At 41.6% G+C, this 23,630-nt stretch overlaps 2 protein-coding genes across 2 annotated transcripts; both read left to right on the top strand.

Annotated features, from left to right (window-relative positions):
* The first annotated feature begins 4,646 nt into the window (after positions 1 to 4,646).
* Positions 4,647 to 9,370, top strand: LOC118386087 (protocadherin-8-like). Its single transcript, XM_035773492.2, has 3 exons — positions 4,647 to 7,249; positions 7,353 to 7,551; positions 7,793 to 9,370. The coding sequence occupies exons 1-3, from the start codon at positions 4,841 to 4,843 to the stop codon at positions 8,110 to 8,112; spliced, it is 2,928 nt and encodes a 975-aa protein (XP_035629385.1). The 5' UTR covers positions 4,647 to 4,840; the 3' UTR covers positions 8,113 to 9,370.
* Positions 9,371 to 10,741: 1,371 nt separating this feature from the next.
* On the top strand, positions 10,742 to 15,043 carry cnmd (chondromodulin). The gene is made up of 7 exons (XM_035772977.2): positions 10,742 to 10,841; positions 11,022 to 11,165; positions 12,028 to 12,168; positions 12,281 to 12,394; positions 12,919 to 13,072; positions 13,645 to 13,841; positions 14,340 to 15,043. The coding sequence occupies exons 1-7, from the start codon at positions 10,782 to 10,784 to the stop codon at positions 14,562 to 14,564; spliced, it is 1,035 nt and encodes a 344-aa protein (XP_035628870.1). The 5' UTR covers positions 10,742 to 10,781; the 3' UTR covers positions 14,565 to 15,043.
* Positions 15,044 to 23,630: the final 8,587 nt, after the last annotated feature.

The raw sequence follows: 23,630 nt of genomic DNA on the forward strand, positions 1-23,630 counted from the left end.
AAAGGTCTCATCATCAAGGGTTACCTATCTATGTGCTGGACATAATATATTCCTATGGGATTTTACCTAAAGTGACGTGTACAGGGTAGGTTTGCTGTCACATTTCTTAAAATTGACACAAAACAGAATATCACATTATACAGTTGAAGTCGAAAGTTTACATACGCTTAGGTTGGAGTCATTAAAACTATTTTTTCAACAACTCCACAAATTTCTTGTGAACAAACTATAGTTTTGGCATGTCGTTTAGGACATCTACTTTGTGACACAAGTAATTATTTCAAAAATTGTTTACCAATGGATTATTTCACTTATAATTTACTGTATCACAATTCTAGTGAGTCAGAATTTTACATACACTAAGTTGACTGCATGCATGAACGCATGAAATAATACGCAAGTATAAACACCATGGGACCACGCCACCATCATACCGTTCAGGAAGGAGACACGTTCTGTCTCCTAGAGAAGAACACACTTTGGTGCGAAAAGTGCAAATCAATCCCAGAACAACAAGCAAAGGACCTTGTGAAGATGCTGGAGGAAACAGGTACAAAAGTATCTATATCCACAGTAAGACGAGTCCTCTATCAACATGACCTGAAAGGCTGCTCAGCAAGGAAGAAGCCACTGCTCCAAAACCACCAGAAAAAAAGCCAGACTACGGTTTGCAACTGCACATGGGGACAAATATCATACTTTTTGGAGAAATGTCCTCTGGTCTGATGAAACAAAAATATAACTGTTTGGCCATAATGACCATCGTTATGTTTAGAGGAAAAGGGGGCGGCTTGCAAGCCGAAGAACACCATCCCAGCCGTGAAGCACGGGGGTGGCAGAATCATGTTGTGGGGGTGCTTTGCTGCAGGAGGGACTGGTGCACTTCACAAAATAGATGGCATCATAAGGGAGGAAAATGAGGTGAATATATTGAAGCAACATCTCAAGACATCAATCAGGAAGTTAAAGCTTGGTCGCAAATGGTCTTCCAAATTAACAATGACCCCAAGCATACTTCCAAAGTTGTGGCAAAATGGCTTAAGGACAACAAAGTCAAGGTATTGGATTAGCCATCACAAAGCCCTGACCTCAATCCTATAGAAATTTGTGGGCAGAACTGAAAACACTTGGGCGAGGAAAGAGGCATTACACACCTGACTCAGTTACACCCACTCTGTTAGGAGGAATGGGCCAACATTCACCAAACTTATTGTGGGAAGCTTGTAGTAGGCTACCCGAAACGTTTGACACAAATTAAACAATTTAAAGGCAATGCTACCAAATACTAATTGAGTGTATGTAGACTTCTGACACACTTGGAATGTGATGAAAGAAATAAAAGCTGAAATAAATCATTTTCTTTACTATTATTCTGACATTTCACATTCTTAAAATAAAGTGGTGATATTTTAACTGACCTAATACAGGGAATTTTTACTATGACATTTACTATGAAATGTCAGGAAATGTGAAAAACTGAGTTTAAATGTATTTGGCTAAGGTGTATGTAAACTCCGACTTCAACTGTAGGTACAGTGCCTTGCGAAAGTATTCGGCCCCCTTGAACTTTGCGACCTTTTGCCACATTTCAGGCTTCAAACATTGAACTTTGCGACCTTTTGCCACATTTCAGGCTTCAAACATAAAGATATAAAACTGTATTTTTTTTTTGTGAAGAATCAACAACAAGTGGGACACAATCATGAAGTGGAACGACATTTATTGGATATTTCAAACTTTTTTAACAAATCAAAAACTGAAAATTTGGGCGTGCAAAATTATTCAGCCCCCTTAAGTTAATACTTTGTAGCTCCACCTTTTGCTGCGATTACAGCTGTCAGTCGCTTGGGGTATGTCTCTATCAGTTTTGCACATCGAGAGACTGACATTTTTTCCCATTCCTCCTTGCAAAACAGCTCGAGCTCAGTGAGGTTGGATGGAGAGCATTTGTGAACAGCAGTTTTCAGTTCTTTCCACAGATTCTCGATTGGATTCAGGTCTGGACTTTGTCTTGGGCATTCTAACACCTGGATATGTTTATTTTTGAACCATTCCATTGTAGATTTTGCTTTATGTTTTGGATCATTGTCTTGTTGGAAGACAAATCTCCGTCCCAGTCTCAGGTCTTTTGCAGACTCCATCAGGTTTTCTTCCAGAATGGTCCTGTATTTGGCTCCATCCATCTTCCCATCAATTTTAACCATCTTCCCTGTCCCTGCTGAAGAAAAGCAGGCCCAAACCATGATGCTGCCACCACCATGTTTGACAGTGGGGATGGTGTGTTCAGGGTGATGAGCTGTGTTGCTTTTACGCCAAACATAATGTTTTGCATTTTTGCCAAAATGTTCCATTTTGGTTTCATCTGACCAGAGCACATTCTTCCACATGTTTGGTGTGTCTCCCAGGTGGCTTGTGGCAAACTTTAAACAACACTTTTTATGGATATCTTTAAGAAATGGCTTTGTTCTTGCCACTCTTCCATAAAGGCCAGATTTGTGCAATATACGACTGATTGTTGTCCTATGGACAGAGTCTCCCACCTCAGCTGTAGATCTCTGCAGTTCATCCAGAGTGATCATGGGCCTCTTGGCTGCATCTCTGATCAGTCTTCTCCTTGTATGAGCTGAAAGTTTAGAGGGACGGCCAGGTCTTGGTAGATTTGCAGTGGTCTGATACTCCTTCCATTTCAATATTATCGCTTGCACAGTGCTCCTTGGGATGTTTAAAGCTTGGGAAATCTTTTTGTATCCAAATAACTTTATGTTTGAAGCCTGAAATGTGGCAAAAGGTTGCAAAGTTCAAGGGGGCCGAATACTTTCGCAAGGCACTGTAACACTACAAAGTCATTTGGGTATTGTTTGGAATTATTTTTTTATTTTGTTTTCAAACAGGAAATCTGAATGGCAGACATTTTATTGAAAGATGCTTGAGAAAAAAAAAACTAAATCCGCACAATCTCTGACAAAGGCCTTGAGGCCGATACGTAATGCTTATTAAGGAGCAGTGATACTAGCAAGAGCAGTGTGCGGGTTTCTTATTTTATCTCATCTTATTCAACTGTTACCATGCACCTGCAAAAAGGATCGCTCAGATGTTCATTTAGAATATTAAAATATGCTTCCAAGCCTGCCTCCAATTTGTTAAATGTTTCTTACGTTATCTAGTATTAGTACCATGTTTAATACTTGTATCATAAAATGGAACAATATTGGGTATATTTGTTTACTTAACACTGGACTAAAATGGGAGATCTCTACTTCTATAATAAAATGGAACAATTATTTCACCTATCCGCTGGACTAGTGGAGCATTAATCAGGCCAGTTGAGCTCCAACGCTGTGTAATTTGCCTCTGATTTCTAACCTTTGTAAAAGACTGAGAAGCTAAGTGCCTTCCACAAACGCAGACTATCATGGTATGTCTTCAGGCATGTTATGGACCAAAGTAATTAGCAAACTTAACGCAAAGGCATCCCCTGAAACTGAATGAATTTACAATCCCATTAAAAAGGGAATTGTGTCTATGGGCCAACTGTAAATGTTAAATCCATATCTTCCCAGAAACAGTCCTCCACTGCTTTACCTCTTTTCTCTGTCTTGTGGAATCCATTCAAGGCCATGAAAGATTTGCCCCCAAACTTTCACAGAAATAACACTTTCATACATATAAATCACAGCATTAAGCATAAAATGTTATCATGGGCCAATGGAGCCCAGGCCATGCCGTTATCTCACAACTCAGAAAGTATTCTCTGTAGTTTTATGGAAAAATGTCATGCAGTGGATGGCAGACAGCATAGAATTCAAACGTTGGAACTGAGAACTGAAGTTGAATAAGTTGCTGCTACTTAGAGGTTTCAAGATGGCATTTTGTTTTAATGAGGATTCTCCCCCCAAAAAAGAATGTTTGCGTGAACTGATCAATTAGGACAAAAGGTTAACTTCTCTGTTGAATAAGTGCACTGTAAACACATGAGAATGGGTGTTATTTGTTTTCACCCTTTGTTCTCGCTGTGTATCATTTGCTATCTACAAGAGATACAAGTTGCAAGTCAGCAGTACAGTCCGGGTGCCATAAGACGGATTCACCAGGTTACCATACAGCACAAAAACAAGCATGAGGTATGCTACTTTATTGCGTTGTGTTGCTTAGATAGTCACACACACACTCATAACCTGGCCCATGTAAACGAATCCATCCTGACCTATAACTTCCCCATATCTTCCTTCTCACACACCCATAGTGACCCGCAGTCTAGCTGAATACCCCAAAGCCAATCTTCATCTATTTAACCTTTTTTTTTGTACCTACAAAACATATTAGAGGAACGTGTAGAATAGGTGACAACAACAACATAAATCATTAGCAATGCAATTTTATCGTAATAAACATATAACAACAAACACAATATCAACCGAAGACAGTTGCAATCAGATGATACAAACCAATGCATGAGGCTTGACTCCAAGCAGAGCATATCCTTTTTATTTTGCTGCTTTAGCTCTATGTACATTGAAAACAGGCTTAGAGGTCTTTCATGAGGGCTATTTTTAATTCTAAAGCGGAGGATTGGTCACACTTCGTCTCATTAGCATGCGTAGCTGTATAAACCTCCTCGCCACTGCAGGATTTGGAGCTGTGTGGAAGGCGGCAGGCAACAAGCGCGCCTGCTTGACTGGCTGCAGCGCGCAATGAACAACGGACTTTCAGCACAGTTCAGAGAAGGTGCTGTTGTTGCTGTAGACGGCAGGCATTTCCACCGGGTGAAGTGGTCAAATCGGTTGAGTGAAAGTGAAACGGCTTGGCTCTGTTAACTAACAAATCCACCGCGGCCTTGAACATGATGTGTGGCATTTTAACAGGTTGGCATGGGTGGATTTTTGGATTACAAATGTTATTTTTTTCACTAGCCGAGTCTGAGGGAAATACTCTGAAATACCAGACCAATGAGGAGGGAAGTCCAGGAACAGTGATCGGTAACCTGGCCAAGGACATGTCCTTGAGTCCCTCTTTTGGCTCCAATACTAATTTCAGGATGATGAAACAATTCAACGATTCTTTTATCCGGGTGAGAGAAAGCGACGGGGAGCTTTCTGTCGGGGAGAGGATTGACAGAGAGAGAATCTGTAGGCACACTTTACAGTGTCTCATCACTTTTGATGTTGTCAGTTTTTCAAAAGAGAGGTACAAATTGATCCATGTCGAGGTGGAGGTAAAAGACATCAATGATAACTCTCCGGAGTTTCCAAACAAGGAATCTACAGTTGAGATCTCTGAAAATGCCGACGTGGGGTTCCGTATTCATTTGGACCCAGCCGAGGACGCAGATGTCGGTTCAAACTACATCCAAAGCTATCAGATTTCTGTCAACAGTCATTTTTCAATTGATGTGCTTTTGAGAGCAGATGGGGTTAAATATGCGGAGTTGGTGCTAATGAAAGAGCTAGACAGGGAGACTCAGTCATCTTATGCGGTGGAGCTTATTGCCACAGACGGAGGAAACCCTTATAGGTCGGGTTCAACGAAAATAACAATAAAAGTGACAGACTTTAATGACAACCGTCCTGTTTTTGACCAGAATAATTTCTCGGTAACTTTGCCCGAGAACGCACAGGTTGGATTCGTTTTATTGAACTTAAATGCAGTTGATCCAGATGAGGGTTTAAATGGAGAGGTGGGCTATGGGTTCGGAAAACAGGTTTCTGCAGAAATCAGAGAACTTTTCGAAGTGGACAGTAAATCCGGGCGCGTGAGACTTAAGAACCCAGTGGATTTTGAGACCAAGAAAACATATGAATTAGACGTTCAGGCGACTGATCTAGGATCCAACCCGACCCCCGCCGTCTGTAAAATAATAATTCATATCGAAGACGTTAATGACAATGCCCCAGAAATCAGTATTACGCCAATGACCTCCATCTCAACAGGCATCGCATATATCAGCGAGACAGCAGACAAGGACAGCCTAGTGGCGCTGATCAGCACCTCGGACAGGGACTCGGGCGTCAATAGCCAGGTCCACTGCACTTTATATGGGCACGATCATTTCAAACTTCAACAGGCTTATGAGGACAGCTACATGATTGTCACCGCAGCATTCCTAGACAGGGAGAAGATTAGTGAGTACAATTTAACAGTGATGGCTGAAGATTTTGGGTCACCTCCATTGAGAAAAATCACACAATACACCATCAGGCTAAGCGACGAGAATGACAACGCCCCACACTTTACTAAGCCTATCTATGAAGTTTCTGTGGTGGAAAATAATGCACCAGGGGCATATATAACCACGGTTGAAGCCAGAGATGCAGACTTGGGGACTAACGGCAAAATTACATACAGACTTTTAGACAGTGTTATAATGGGATCACCTGTCAACACGTTTGTATCTCTGAATGCAATCTCTGGTTCAATATATGCACTGAGAAGCTTCAACTATGAAGTCATGAAACATCTGGAGGTACACATCCAGGCAAGTGATGAGGGGTCACCCCAGCTTCAGAGCAGTGCCATCATCAATCTAAAAATATTGGATCAGAATGACAACGCTCCGTCTATCATAGAGCCCATCCTTAATAAGGGATCAGCTGAGATTTTCCTGCCCAAAGACGCACCTGCAGGCTACGTTGTCACCCAGATAAAGGCCACGGATGCTGAAGAAGGCATTAACGCGCAGATGTCCTACAAAATCACAGAGGGGGGACACTTGGGTTTCTCTATCAATAAGGTTACTGGGAAGATACATGTGACTCATGAGCTGAACTATGATCCGTCTGAAACACTGAGAGTCCTAGTGGCTGTCAATGACAATGGGACACCTTCTCTGACCTCCACAGCCACTATACACCTCACTCTCATCGAAGGCACTCCTCCCAGTGTTCCTGCTAGGGTCCAAAACGACAGTGTGGAGGTCTTTGAATGGGACATAGCCATTATCATAGTCCTATCAGGGAGCTGCTCCCTCCTCTTGCTAGCCATCATCTTAATCACTACCACCTGCAGTCGACGTAAACGGGTTAAGCTAGAGGCGGGATACAGTGAAAATGAAGACATGCCACACGTGGAGAAGGGGGAGAGCAGACAAATTGATTCATTGATCACCAACCACAAAAGCAATGTGTTTGATGTGCACCCTTTCCCTGGGAAAGCACCGTTGGCCTCAAGCAACACAATAAAAACAGCTCCTGATGATGGAAGACAAGTAAAGGAGTGTGTCTTTGACAACAGAATAATGGAGGGTAATTCGGAGGTAAGTCATTTTGGCTCGCTGTATGGAATGGCTGTCAATTGTTTTGCTGTTGGCTTTTCCATCACAACTAATGTGTGTGTGTATTGTGTTTGCTTCCTCACAGGGTTATTCGACACTGCCTGGCTATAGGAAAGAAACCCTCAGACCCATAACCATATGGAAGGGTAATTCATTCACAACCATCTCCGCGCGAGATCCTCAGTTCAGTGGGAAGGACAGTGGGAAAGGAGACAGTGACTTTAACGACAGCGACTCTGACATCAGTGGAGATGGCCACAAAAAAGACTCCCCACCGATAAACAGTAAGGACTACTAATCAATCACAGACTGTTAATGTGATTTCAGACACAATGATATGTCACAATGATGACACATTATTAAAAATTCAATGAAAGGCATTATTCTCTGTGATGTTCTCAAGGTCTTTATGGCAAGATATTAAATGATAATGGTGTATCATAAAATGAAGGCTATAATACCCCCAACATTTGCAGCATGGTTCATCAAGGTCTAACTGTTTTGGCTGGTGTGTTGTTTCCACAGGTCTCTGGGCCTGCACCAGTGAGTGTAAAATCCTAGGCCACTCAGACCGATGCTGGAGCCCCTCTGCCACTAGAGCCAAGACCAGCCTCTCCCATGGACCACACCTCTCAACCTTCTCCAAGACAGCCTCTCTGCCGCGAAACACTCTGCAAAGAGACTCCTACTACCAACAGGCTCACCTACCCAAAATCAATGGTCTGCAAAGTGTCTATGAAAAAGTCCAGCACCAAGAATTGGATTATATTCTGGTATGTCCACCAACACCAGCCAGGATACTAGAGACTGATGAGATATCCCTCCCAGAATATGGACAGTCCTAAAAGATCTGGACAATGAACAATAATCGAAGCTCATCTGGGTCGTTCCACCAATTAGGTGCCTTTTGAGTTGGAACTTGGTGCAAAAAAACTTTTGATTTCACCTTATTCTTACATTCTGTCATAAAGAGCACATGTTTAACTTAATTTAAAAAAACACATTTACCCATCTCAAGAGGTTGAATTATAAAAAATACTACAGTAAGTGCCAAATAAATTAACAGGGTTGACTGTAAAATGGTTGACGATTTCATCTTAAATTAGCTATAAATCCCCTTGTGATGGGGAATGGATGCTTGTTGTGTGCAACAGGAGGGGCAATTGAATGCAAGCTTCACAAACAAAATGTAATTATTAAAAAATGGCTAGCCTGTCTATCTATGGGTAACAGGGTTGACGCGTTATGCTTGACCCGCTCAGTTTTCCACCACAAAACACCAGAAAATTGCCAAAAAGAGTAAAACCAGCTCACCTGCTTTTACACTTTCATTTGACTATTAAATGTTCAATATACTTTTAAAACATTCACGTAACAGGGTTGACCTTTTTAAAAAATCTTAAAATAAATCCCTATTCACATGAAATAATTAATAATCTTCAGAAATGATTTTGTATAAGCAACAAAATAACTAGGGCTTTACAATGATGGTGAAAACTTGGAGAAATGTTGGGGTTTAAGTGGGTTAAAATCTTACTAGAAGTCACAGAGGATGCTTAGAGGGACATGTCAAAATGCAGATTTTTTTTTCATATAAAAAAAAATCTGATTTATTTGATTTTCCATGTGGACTAAATTAAAGTGCACTTCATTTTAATATAACAGGCTTTTAACATTGACATATCTGCACAATTTCTACTTAAAATATCAAAGGGACGCAAAAGTCACACATTTGGTGGAACGACCCATCTAATGAGTATTATGCATCTTTATATACTGTATAGCCAATTGTTGCGATGTTAGAGTGTTAAAGTAAGTGTTTAGTGTCTTCAGTCTCCTTATATGCTGTATGACTGTTTATTGTATTATGTGTAATATGCAAGATTTTGTACATTAAGAATATATTTTTCATAATGATTCAATGTAAACTACAATTTTATTATGAACTTTGAAGAGCATGTTTGACATTTTAATATTTAAAGGGGCATGACCATTGGACCTTTTGGCTAAACAGGCCCTTGATCAAGTGGAAAACAATCTGTATCAAATATGACCATGTTTGTAGTAGATTTTGTCACTACGTTGCAGAAATAAATATTAAAAATCAAATGATGTGTTTTTTTCACATACAGAACAAACTTAAAAATACAGTGGTTTCATACATCCTTTTTTTATTGAGCGAGAACTTTGCTCACATAACCTAGCACAAAAGGCAACATCATGCCTGATAGCAACATTTTAGAAACATTTACTCATTATTTATAACTATATTATGTTGCTTAACTTCATCCAAAATAGATAAGGCAGGATTTCATCAGAGGTGGCTACATGAAAAGCTAAATGACCAACATGACATGCCTGCTGCATGGTATTGCACCTTGCCTTATAAGTCTCAGAGGCATTGTGTAGCCTATCCTCGTCAGAAAATATTTATAAAGCACACAGAATAACCTCAATTAGCCAGCTCAGTGCTTCCCTAAAGTTACCCTTGAGGGCTAAATGCATACGCTCAGCACAGGATCATACTTGAAACAGTGACATAGGCCAAATAGTGTTTCAAGCAAGTAAATCATGTACAATAAAATTTGCATATCCATTATGCATTGCTAATGGGACAGTCAAAATCACTTCACCTCTCTGATTGGCTATTGGCTTACCAATCGTCCTATAAGAGATTGCGTGAGCCAGCCTCTACCTGTTTCTAAGCAACTGTGGCCGTTCACATCCAAATCCCTCGAGGTCTCAGGTCCACTTTCTCACTTAGTCATGATTAGGAGCACACAGACAAGGAGATGATGGCTCTAGTTATCACCTCTGAGGGAGCAGGATGGCCATAGGGACTGGCCAGTCATCTAATCACATGAACTTCCAATCTACGATTTTGGAGACTGACACATTCTTCTGAATCACAATAAGCCATGTCTGATTAGAAGGCCAAATGAAGACCAATCTCTGACAGCATTTCAGTAACCCCAATCATTTAACTACAATGTAATGATGAGAGGCCAGCTAGGGCTGCTTGAACCAGCTATCTGGTTGTAACAAAGCAAAGTTATAACCTCCTGTGCCCCCTGTGGTAAAGTTCACCAATGCTCCTGGACTTCTTGTGAATCTATTCCATGAACACCTGTAAAAGTAACAAAATCCACATTTCTCACTGAGAAATTAATTAGTGCAGAAAACAAATTAAAATGTACATTCCAACCGTAACAAACAAAATATGAAACTAGTTTAGTGGCCTATAGCCTAGCTATTTTAGACATGCTCCATTTTCACCAACCTCCAACGTGGAACTATGGAGTGTAAATAAATGGTAGAATGGTAAAAATGGACTAAAACCAGTCTTCAAAAAAAAACATGCTAAATTCCATTTTGGCGACCACCGGAATTCCTCGTGCCCTCCGTCAGTGGCACGTCATTCACACTGAAGTACTGAAACTGGACATTTCGACCAAAAGAATCCACACCGGTGGCCATACAGACGTGCGCCATCACCATACAGACGTGCTCCATCATGGGAGAGACTTCGGAGAAAGTCCCAATTGCAGAGGACTTTGAACAATGCCTACCACCTGTAAGTAGCCTAAATTCAATAATTCAAATGCATATTCCCGGGAGCTGTAGGCCTAGCCTATTACATTGTCTTTAGTGTGCAACGTTTGAATTGCAAATGAAATATGGCTTCCTCGTGGCACTATGCTTTGCCATTGACTGTGTGCATTGTTGCTCACTTAGCATTCTGACCTTTCTAAAGGCATACAGTACGTCGGCCACGAAGACCCCCGTTGCTGTTGGTCGTCTCTTGAGATTTGGGGCTGCGGCTCTCATTGCCGGAGCAGTGCTGATGCTTTGCGGATCTATTGGAGCTTTCTACCTCTGGAAAGCCAGTGACAAAAATGTAAGCCTTAATTTGTCGTTCATTTGATGGGTCATTATATGATGTAACTTAATGCGGACGAGACAGGTAAATCTACCTTCAACTTGTGGGAGATGGTTTACCTGTAACCCTGGGAACGAGAAATGTAGGCTGAATCGTCTGCCACCTTTAACCATGTCACATTTTTTAAATGAAAAAAATGTGTTATCTTGGTAAACAAATCTCTGCACATAATCAATCATTCATCATAAAACAACCATCTACTACATTACCAGTGGATGGTGGGCATTGAAAACGGCATTTGGATTTGCTGGTTGAAATCTTATTAAATGTCTGTTAAATAATGTAATTAATTCTATATCAACCTTTCCAATTTCACATTAGAATCACATAGTGTTCATGTGAATATTTTGGGCATGTAACTAAGGCTTGGTGGTGGTGACTGTCTCATTAGAGATACTTCAATATTTATTTGTGATATAATGGGCTCACCTATGGGGCAAACATCTCAAGATAGATCCATGTCAAGGCCCTGCTGCCCTCCTCTGAGACATTATATTCAAATCAGCTGTGTGATTGGACGACACATCACACAATATTTTAAGTGTTGCACATTAGAATACAAGGAGGGGAGGTATTTTGAAGCATTGTGTCATGGTAGGATTTTGCAGTAAAGGCTATTGTTAGAAAGCTTGCTGGCCTATCTCTGGCTATTATAATTGTAGGTTTGGGTACTACACATAGAGCTTTATAACATTCTATTGAGCACTTGTAGCTCATAGCTGGCAAGTTAAATATTTCAATAATTATTATGATGGTTTACTGTATGTATTATGCATGACCTTGAATATCATTGTAACTTTCAATTTTAAAATCTCATTAGGTGTACAATGTACACTACAGTATGAGCATCAATGGAAAGGTGGAGGAGGGTTCCATGGAAATCGATTCCGATAATAATCTGGAAAGATTCCGAACTGGGAGTGGAAATGACGAGGCGTTGGAGATTCATGACTTTCACATTGTGAGTTGTACTTATTTTCTCTCCGAAGTAGCTCAACGGAGAGTTGGCATGTGCTTAGGAAAGTAGCAAAGATGTGAGTGTAAATATCCCATCTCTGTGACTCCTGCTTCAGGGAATTACAGGAATCCGGTTCTCTGGAGGGGAGAAGTGTTATATTAAATCGCAAATCAAGGCCAACCTTCCAGAGGTGGAGACGCTCAACAAGGAGTCATTGATGTTTGACCTGGTACAGTAAGCTACACTCTTAGAAAAAAAGGTGCTATCTAGAACCTAAAAGGGTTCTCCGGCTGTCCCCATAGGAGAACCCTTTGAAGAACCCTTTTGGTTGCAGGTCGAACCCTTTTGGGTTCCATGTAGGACCCTTTCCACAGATGGTTCTACATGGAACCCAAAAGGATTCTCCCTGGAACCAAAAAGGGTTTTCCTATGGGGACAGCGTAAGAAGAACCATTTTGGAAACCTTTTTTTTCTAAGAGTTTATATACTAAACATAACTAGCCATAATGCTATAACTGACCGTATTACACTAACTTTATGTGAAAATATAGACACCCCCTTCTGTTCTAGATTTTCATTCATATTACGCAAGGATATGTCAATGATTCATTACAGCTTTACATAAACTCATTCATTTGTTTACATACATTTGTTGATAGAGTGACATGGATGTAAAATGCATTATAAATGGTGATAAGCCTGTGGCCATACTGTATTAATAATGGCCTCATGAGGTGTCTTTCACCCTGTCAGGAAGATGAGATCATGCCAGTGAAGTTTGATGAGGAGTCTCTGATGTGGGTGGCTGCTGACCAGCCCCTGAAGGACAGCAGCTTCCTCAGCACCAAGATCCTGGACCTCTGTGGAGACCTGCCCATCTTCTGGCTCCAACCCACCTATCCTAAAGGTTCCTCTGTCTTGGCTCTTGCTTATCACATGGCTTGGTGATAGAATGAGAAACACAAAGTTAAGTGTAGAATAGGTATTGGCTGTTCTAGAATGAGATATGTAATTGTTATAGAACGAGATTATAGATTGCAAAATAGATAAAGTTGTTATAGAATGAGAAGTGATAGACTGTAAACCACAAGACAGGAAATGTAGAACTGGTTTTCCCAATTTACAGTAGAACTGGCCTCTACCCAATAATAAACACAGACCAGTCAATGGCCATTCATCTGTAAAAGTAATTTACATGCTTTAACCATTCTGATTTGTCTTTCAAAAGTGAGCAAGACAACCTGAACATTCTCAGGATGTACATTATTTGGAGACTTAAACAAGAGTCCCCTATTGTCTTACATTAAAAAAGAATGATCTTGAAATATGCAAGGAATCCTTGATATCACTGTAACTAATTCAATTATTCAGCACGACAGAGAGACCGATTAGATGTAAGAATTTTGCTCGGAGGACATTTGTGGTGTGCCTTGTGGTTATTGACCCAATACCTATGCCTCCTGTGGCTTCATGGAACAGATGGAGAGAGGAGAAAGAGAGACACCCAGAGAACCAAGCGTCAGTTTGACATGGAGGAGTTTGAGGCAGCTGCTGAGGAGAGGAACACAGTGAGCCGTGCAGAGAATAGCACCTCCAAGAGAGCCACAGAGGAGGAGGCGGAGGCCACGGGCTCAGCAGCCACCGGCTCTGCCTACAACCCAGAAAACCCCTACCATGTGAGTACTGAGAAGTCGGTACACTTTAAAGAGGAGTTGTTTTCTTCAAGCTTTGATATTATTTTGGCACCCCAGGTTTCCTTTGTAAGATACTTCACTGAACGGTGAGCTTCCAAGTCTGTGTTAGGGCAAAACATGTCATAACATCCTTGACAAGGAGTTCTACAGTGGGGAGGGGATCTGTGCAAACCCACACTCAATGCTCACTAGATTAGTTGGAAAGTGCCATGGGTGGGTAGGTGTTAGATGAACAGCTGCCATCTAAGGTCACTAGCAGTAGGTGATAACTTTACACCCCGTGTTTATGGCCCTGCGTTTCACAAACGGAAGTGAAAATCATTACCTCCTTTGCCACTGCACGTTGATTCAGCTTGTTAGAACCGTAGGCTATGCCGAAAAGGGCACAGTTGGACAACTGAAAAGAAATGGTGTGCTGCATATGAAGTTAATTTGAAAACATTGAACAGAAACATGAATAACTTACCTCCCACTCCACAGCGCAATCAGGAGGGAGAGGAGGGCACCATGACCTTTGACCCAATGCTAGACCACCAGGGGATCTGCTGCTCAGAGTGCCGACGCAGCTACACCCACTGTCAGAGGATTTGCGAACCGTTGGGCGGCCACTGGCCTTGGCCCTACAACTACAGAGGCTGTCAGGTAGCTTGTCGAGTGATTCTGCCTTGCCGCTGGTGGGTGGCCCGCATATTAGGTATAGTGTAAGTAGGACACCCATTTTCTCAAGCCAAATATACCGATTATGCCAAATACACCAAACGTCTGAAAGGTCATGTTCTGTAAGCAATATTGTAATTTCTATGCAGATATTTATTTTGTAACTTTAAATTTGGTTGTAAATACCTGATCGCAGCAGGCGAGCGATGCTTGCTAGGATGAAACAGGGACCTCAGCCGCATGATTTAGTAAGAAAAGGCCAGCCAAGCCACATTTCCACCTGGACCCTCGTGGCAACATTTAGCATATACAGCACGTACACCTTCTCTGCAGGCAACACTTGAAAAAACAAAAAGGCCAAAACAAATGAAGCACAGCAGCAGCTTTTGATTTAGGGAATAAACATAACCTAATATCTGTCTTTTCTTTTCAACATATCTTTTCAGTAAACATATTATAGCCTACCAATGCTTTTTTGCACTACACTGTCTTTGATGGAATGTATGGAAATGTATACAGTGATCATTATAAATGCTTAATAAAGATAATGTACAGTTTCCATGACGGTATGGTGTAGGTTTCCCCTGAAACTAATGACAGTGCTAATCACATCTTCGTTGAGGTGAACTAATGTGATCTAATGTGAAATGAGTGTCAGGGAAACTGACATTTCATTTCAGTAAAAGTGACACTTCAGTAAAAAGCAAAGAGACAGGTGTGGAGGGAGGTTAAGCAGCCACATGACGTGATCACAATGTCCTGCCAACCCATTTTCCACCAAAACCTAGAGTGGAGTTTAAGTGTAAATCCCCCCCACATCTGCAAATCACAGGAAATCAGACCAGCATATCTAAAGCCATATTGCAACTTCCTAAATAATTGAAAAGGGTCACGCTGAGATCGAGTCGATTTCACATGGAATGATCCCTGCTCGTCAAATTACAACAAATGTGAAATTGCACCCGTTTTGTCTGTGAAGCGCCATTGAAAGCATGTAGCAGTGTGAAGGCGAAACACAAAGAGATGCTTGTGTTGATGCAGAGATCTTTCCTGGTTTTTCATGGGGTCGAGGTGCTTATCACATCTGCAGTGCTGATAAGACAGTACGTTTGCCTCCGTAGGCTATATAATATTAATCCCCCTCCCACGTCTGCAGATACACTTAAAGGAAGGTGACAAGCGTGACATATCCAGGACCTCCTGATGGCTCGTGCTCTGAAGTGCAACCGCTAAAAGAGCCCCAAGTACCCTGAAGTGATGTAAATTTGCAGGGGGAGTCCAATTTCCATCACTGCGCTGTCACTGTCATGGTCATTAAACTAAATCAACCCGCTGTGTGTCACATAGCTCCCAATTTAAAGTCCTCTCAATAATGGAGTTATACTTGGACTGTAGATTGCAGCGCTGTATTGTATCTCTGACCTGACAGCAGTAAGAGCAAGAGTAGACGAGGCTGCCATTTATTTTGTCTCTTAGAAATGACAGCCTGACAGTGCGTGTGAATATGAGAGGTAGCATAAAATAATTAATTGATCATATTGACCCCATTGGATTTCAGAAGTAGTATGAACTTCAGTTCAACTAAGTCAGACACTCTATATATGTCATTTGTGTAATTGGAAGGTCAATTAAGAAGATAGAGTATAGTGAAGGCCACTAGGTCATCCTTTTGGCACAGTGTGGATATATCACGGTTAAAGAAACAACACTAAGGAAAACATTCTGACTCTACAGACAACCAGGAAAGAGGGAAAAACTCAAAGCCAAGAAAAAAATCTCAATCACCACAAAGCAAAGCCAAAAAAAACTATTTACACTGAGAGAATTCCATTGCCCAGAACAACAGAAGTTATCGTATCCCCGGGCCACATTCTCAAAAATGTGTTTCCTTTCGCCATCCCTCCCTAGAAGAGAAATGTACCCCTGTAGAGGGTGGAAGAGACAAATGTGTTGGAGGAGCAGCAGCCCCAGTGTGTTTGTCTCCCCTCTGGAGCCATGCTTACCCAGGGAGCCCTTCAGGCCAGGGAACAAACAGGCCTTTGTGAGCACTGACCCGCTGTGCCCAGCAGCCAGACTGCAAACCTGAACTCCCTTGCTAATGGGAAACCATAGACACAGAGTCCAACTCAGCCCACTACAGCCCAGGGCGGGGGAGTGCCAGGCTTTTCATCATCGTCCATCAAAACAAGGACAGGCTGGCAGGGTTCTGACTGCAGCTGTGTGAAACTGCAAGAACGCAAGCTCAAAAGGTTATTTTTTTTCTTTCACAGGCACCTGCATACCTCAATATAATACAATGTAGACACTTGTAACTAGTAACGATTTGATACATGGGGGCTTACTAATCAAGCTTTTGCACTTTCTGGAATATGCCGTGAATACATGAGTTGGTCTGTTGGAAAAGGCTTGTTGTTGCCTCTAACACATTAGTAGTGCGAGCCACACTGGCAGGCATTCCCTGCATTTGATTGCATGTTTTCCATTACATTCAGACATTAATAGAATAAGCGGTAGTGACAGTGCGCTTTGCATCTAACCCAGTACACAGAAAACCTTTTAGACCTGCTCATTATGTTTTTCCGCAAGAGAACACTGAAATGCTTTCATTGTTAGTGGCATTTTCAGAAAAGAGCACGTAACATGACTTGATTTTTTTCTCCCATGGAAATATCAACACCTACATGTATCTTTTATTTTCCCCTTGTATGGTGAGAATGATTTTGGAACATGGATTAAAAGCTTTTTAATCCCATGGTTGAGTGACCACTAGCCCAGTGGTCTGACTCCCCCCTTCTGTTAGCGGGTCTCTCTGAAGTTATCCTGCCTTAGGCTGTAGTGGCAGCCTTCCCTCTCACTTATTTAGTATGCAAGCCCCAAATGCCCATTAATTAAATGCCTGCTGGTTCTGTACAAAAAGGCTTGCCCTGTTTATTCCAGTATGTTCAAACTGTAAATTGCTTATTTAGATCTGTTTGCATCTAATGAAACACTAGTACTTAATGAAATGTTGAAATTCTCCTAGGCACCAGCATTTCTCTACATGCACTGTTCACTGTCTACTTTGCCTCTCCATGTATTGCACACAGTTGCCTTCTTTTACTTGAATTTCAAACCTGTGTGTAGGTGGAGTGTAGGTGTAAACTGGCCATTATAGGGGACTGTATGATTGGTTCTTGGTTCAAAAGAGATGGTTAGTATGGTGGGCGTTTCCATATTGCATCTGACTACAGAGAAAGCCACAATGATGGAGGTGGGTTATCTTTATAGTACAGAGAGGGATTGTATAGACTTGCTTTGAGAAAGGTTTACTACCCCTAAGGACTAAGACATTCTGTTTCCAGACCACCTACTGTACTTTTACCTTGTTAGTAAATGCTTTGAGATTAAGGCAGTACTAAAGTCTATGTAATACAACGGGATTGTTTCCCAGGCTTTCCCGATGTGTTTTGCAGAAACCTTTCCACTGGTTTTGTACTCCTATTCTAGACGGGCTTTAGCAGAGCTATAGATACCTCAAGGCACAAATCAAGACTTCACATTTGCAAATTGTGAAGTTAGTAGCTCCTCCGCACAAATGTCAAGAGGCTTACAACATGAAAGAGCAAGTTGTCCAAAAGTGTTGCTGGGAGTACTGACAAAGTTTATGGAGAAGAAAGTAAATGTGTTTTTAATCCTCTGCAGCACGTGCAACAATGAGAGCCTGAGCGCTTAGATATGCCATCCCTGGGGCAGGCTCTATACTTAAGGCTTACAACAGCCTCATTATCTCCCTCCACTCACATCAGATCCTAACAGCAGTTTGTCACAGGCAGACTCCTTCTGCCAGTAGGCATCAGACCAATACTCCTGCAACACTACTGTACATAATTACCATATGGACAGCATTTTGAGCCAGATGGAAGAATAAAAGCTCTCCAGGCAGATTCCCCAGATAACTGAAAATATATTTTTTTTAAATCTAATTTCCATCTAATTTGCAGCAAATTATTATACAGAAGTATTTTTTTTACATTAATTTATAGAACAGATCAAACAAAGGTTCATACTTAGATTTTTGGAGAGTTGTTATTTTGATATACTTTATTTCGTGTATTTTTAATCTCCCCTGCTTTTCCTCGGATCTCCATATATATATATTCACACACTATAATAAAACATACAGCAAACGAATAACTGTCAGTACACATGAAATGCTTGTCTGGGTTGTGTGAGCACTTCCAGTGAGAAGTCCCTTTACCTGCCGCCCCACTGATTAATTAATTTCACACTGTTTAATTAAATCCACAGTCTGGGGAGTCTCGGTGCCACCATGGGAAACCGTATCTGGGTCTTGTGTGCACAGAGATTACTTCGGGAAGGTCTCAGACAACTTCTCTCTCTCCCTCTCTCGCAGAAGTTGACACCGACGTCACAGTCTCTGGGGACGTAAGGCCATGATTGTCTCAATGTCATCTGCCAGTCATGACACAACTGCGGGGAACAGGATAGCACACACAATTTGTTTCTGTGTGATTTGCCGTTAATTTGCTGTGACAGGAAAAGGTCCAGCAATAATTGAGAATATGAGAGAAAAGTGGGGATCAGAAAGAAAACACAAAGTGAACAAGACAAGGAAGATTTCTTAGCTAAAAAAAATAAAAAAAGGTGATGATTCTAAAAAGATGTATAGAGAGACGAACCATTTCACACTGTGCATTGTCTAAGTATAGCCGGTTATTTGAGATGTTCCCTGTGATATTCCGCTCGGATGAGTTGCTATACCAGATCGTCTCCTAGATCAAAACAACACAAATTGGTTGTGTTGTAAAGGAGTGTTCCATGACCCCAGTGTCTGTGCCACAGCATCACTGTGTGTGCCAGGCTGTCAAAGCACTAGAGCAGCTCCGAGAGATGAAGTGCATGAGTGTCTGTAACACAGCAGGTATCAAAGCAGTGTGGGTTGGAAAGCACGCCCCCCCCCGCCCTTTATTCACTACGAAGGAACATATTTTAGGAGAAATATCATGCACAGATTGAATAGGATAGTTGTTCAAATGAGCCTGTAATTGCATGATTATGATAGCGTTTGTCTGTACATGCGTCGCGATTATATCATTTAGGGGATTATGATTATGAGTTCGTACTAACGTTGGAGGAGAATATATCTGGTCCATTTCATTTTGGCACTTGAAAGTCACTCCTTTGAGATTGATTCCGTTAAATCTTTAGCGCAGCCTACTGGTGAAATGTGAAATGGGCAGAGAAGCAGACAAAGGAGGTAAACAATGTTGTATTCTGACACTGGAAAAGGAAAAGGGGATTACAATCATACATAAACAGGAATGTGTTTGACATTTACATGAATTGAAGATCAAAAGAAAAACCAAGAACCTGCACGGGGCCATAAGAGTGACTTTGAGCAATATCTTACACAAATCACAATTTTATCCATGATTTGATTCATGGATGCTAATTTAATATGTCTGGGCATAAATCATTGTATCTCCCAAAACATAAAAAAATGCAACTATTTACATCTTTATAAATAACACACACATACTTTACAGTCTGCCAGGTACAGGATGTAACGTTGGAGTACAGAAACTCTCGCTCAGAACATTATTATATTGCATTAAAATGATCTGGCCCTGACAGCTAATTACGATCTTTTCATAACAGGTTGAAAGTCAGCTTCTCGCTCCAGAAGTGACACTTTCCATACACTATGGGAAGCAATAGAATTCCTGCTGAAATAGTTCAGTCGATTGATAAGGTATTGAATAGACGAAATCCTTCCTATCTGCGCTTGCCTTGTCCTGGTGACAGGACCCATCAGGTGCTCAAACCCCCCTCCCCCTTTCTGACCCCATTCTGCCACCTCCGTTTTCCACTCGCAGGTCTTTTATAAAGTGTCTCCATGCATTACACATTTAACAATGCATTAAAAATAGGCCACCATCAGTCATTCAGCAGGGAAGGCAGAACCCACCGGTGTCTCAGATTTGATAGGTTTCTCTAGGATTGGGATGTAAAAGGGATCAACACAAACGTTTAAGTCGATGTGAGAGGAAGGCTTTCTCTCAGACTCTCTGAGCGACGGAAATATACATTTGTGTCCTAATAATTTGTCATGCCCTCTCTGACACTGTCTTGATATTAAATAGGAGAACTAATTTGGCTATAAGCTCTTTCAAAATCCTCATTAAATCCTCAGTACATTGCTGAGGTACAGCAGCATTTGTAGAAACTGAGCACTATTCTCTATGTATCTGGGTAATCTCTTTCCAGGTGGTAAGAGCGTGTAATGCTGGATATGTGCCAACACTAACTGCCTTAAGGCCAGCTTTTCCAGGTAAACATCTGAAACAATACAGTCATTTTACGGGCTGAGGCATATCAACCTATAGTGTGTATGATGTAGGTTGTCGTGAAACATGGTGTGGTGGTCGGGAGTGAGCCAAGGCCTGAGGTCTCACTCTCTCTGTCGGAGTGTCACATGCTAAAAAGAAGATGTTCAACTGATGACCATCTCACAACAGACAGTGCCACAGGTTTTGTTACTAAAACAGCAGTATACCACTAACAGTAAATGTGACGCCTAGAGTCATTGGCATTTTCCCTATTCTGTTGCCTTACAACCTGAAATTATTATTATAATTTTTTTTTTTTGGGGGGTGTTGTATCATTTGATTTACACAACATGGAAGATGCAAAATATTTATTGTGAAACAAACAAGAAATAAGACCCCCAAAAAATGAAAACTTGAGCGTCCATAACTATTCACCCTCCCAAAGTCAATACTTTGTCAAGCCACCTTTTGCAGTAATTACAGCTGCAAGTCTCTTGGGGTATGTCTCTATAAGCTTGGCACATCTAGCCACTGGGATTTTTGCCCATTCTTCAAGGCAAAACTGCTCCAGCTCCTTCAAGTTGGATGGGTTCCGCTGGTGTACAGCAATCTTTAAGTCCTACAACAGATTCTCAATTGGATTGAGGTCTGGGCTTTGACTAGGCCATTCCAAGACATTTAAATGTTTCCCCGTAAACCACTCAAGTGTTGCTTTATCAGTCTGCTTAGGGTCGTTGTCCCACTGGAAGATGAACCTCCATCCCAGTCTCTCATCTCTGGAAGACTGAAACAGGTTTCCCTCAAGAATATCCCTGTATTTAGCACCATCCATCATTCCTTCAATTCTGACCAGTTTCCCAGGCCCTGCCGATGAAAAACATGGTATTCTCGGGGTGATGAGAGGTGTTGGGTTTGCACCAGAAATAGCTTTTTCCTTGATGGCCAAAAAGCTCAATTTTAGTCGCATCTGGCCAGAGTACCTTCTTCCATATGTTTGGTGAGTCTCCCACATGCTTTTTGGCGAACACCAAACGTGTTAGCTTATTTTTTAAAATAATTTTCTGGCCACTCCTCCGTAAAGCCCAGCTCTGTGGAGTGTGCGGCTTAAAGTGGTCCTATGGACAGATACTCCAATCTCCGCTGTGGAGCTTTGCAGCTCTGTCGGGGTTATCTTTGGCCTCTTCTTTGCCTCTCTAATTAATGCCCTCCTTGCCTGGTCTGTGAGTTTTGGTGGGCGGCCCTCTCTTGGCAGGTTTGTTGTGGTGCCATATTCTTTCCATTTTTAATAATGGATTTAATGGTGCTCTGTGGGATGTTCAAAGATTCTGATATTTTTTATAACCCAACCTTGATCTGTACTTCTCCACAACTTTGTCCCTGACCTGTTTGGAGAACTTCTTGGTCTCCATGGTGCCCCTTGCTTGGTGGTGTCCCTTGCTTAGTGGTGTTGCAGACTCTGGGGCCTTTCAGAGCAGGTGTAGATATACTGACATCATGTGACACTTAAATAAAGTCTACCAGCGTGCAATCTAACTAATTATGTGACTTCTGAAGGTAATTGTTTGCACCAGATAACGCAAGAAACAACAGTACATATGTCAAAGTAATTTATTGTGTTAAGTTGCCAAGTGTCCTCTTACTCAAGTGGAGGTGGGCTTTCAGCTCTAATGTTGCTCAGCTTGCTCCTGTAACCTTGACTTCAATATAGACTGCACCTCTTAAAGTGGCAAAACTTGAGGCGGATATTTTAAAATTTCACCTTTATTTAACCAGGTAGGCTAGTTGAGAACAAGTTCTCATTTACAACTGCGACCTGGCCAAGATAAAGCAGTTTGACACATGCAACAGAGTTACACATGGAATAAACAAACATACAGTCAATAATACAGTAGAAAAAGTATATATGCAGTGTGTGCAAATGGGGAGGTAAGGCAATAATTAGGCCATGGTGGCGAAGTAATTACAATATAGCAATTAAACACTGGAGTGATAGATGTGCAGAAGATGATTGTGCAAGTAGAGACACTGGGGTGCAAACATGCAAGATAAATAAATAAATACAGTATGGGGATGAGGTAGTTGGATGGGCTATTTACAGATGGGATATGTACAGGTGCAGTGATCTGTGAGCTGCTCTGAAAGCTGGTGCTTAAAGTTAGAGAGGGAGATATGATTCTACAGCTTCAGTGATTTTTGCAGTCTGTTCCAGTCATTGGCAGCAGAGAACTGGAAGGAAAGGCGGCCAAAGGAGGAATTGGCTTTGGGGGTGAACAGTGAAATATACTGTCTGGAGCGCGTGCTACGGGTGGGTGCTGCTATGGTGACCAGTAAGCTGAGATAAGGTTTGGCTTTACCTAGCAAAGACGAGTATATGACCTGGAGTCAGTGGGTTTGGCGACGAGTACGAAGCGAGGGCCAGCCAACGAGAGAGTACAGGTCGCAGTGGTGGGTAGTATAATGGGGCTTTGGTGACGGATGGCACTGTGATAGACTACATCCAATTTGCGAGTGTTGGAGGCTATTTTGTAAAGGACATCGCCGAAGTCGAGGATCGGTAGGATGGTCAGTTTTACGAGGGTATGTATGCCACAGGATGTTTTTGTGCTGGTCAAGGGCGTCAGGTCTGGAGTGAACCAAGGGCTATATCTGTTCCTGGTTCCATTTTTTTGAATGGGGCATGCTTTTTTAAGATGGTGAGGAAGGCACTTTTAAAGAATAACCTGGCATCCTCTACTGACAGGGTGAGGTCAATATCCTTCCAGGATACCCGGGCCAGGTCGATTAG

Source organism: Oncorhynchus keta, chromosome 7 (genome assembly GCF_023373465.1).
Source record: "Oncorhynchus keta strain PuntledgeMale-10-30-2019 chromosome 7, Oket_V2, whole genome shotgun sequence".
In the NCBI taxonomy this organism is placed as follows: Eukaryota; Metazoa; Chordata; class Actinopteri; order Salmoniformes; family Salmonidae; genus Oncorhynchus; species Oncorhynchus keta.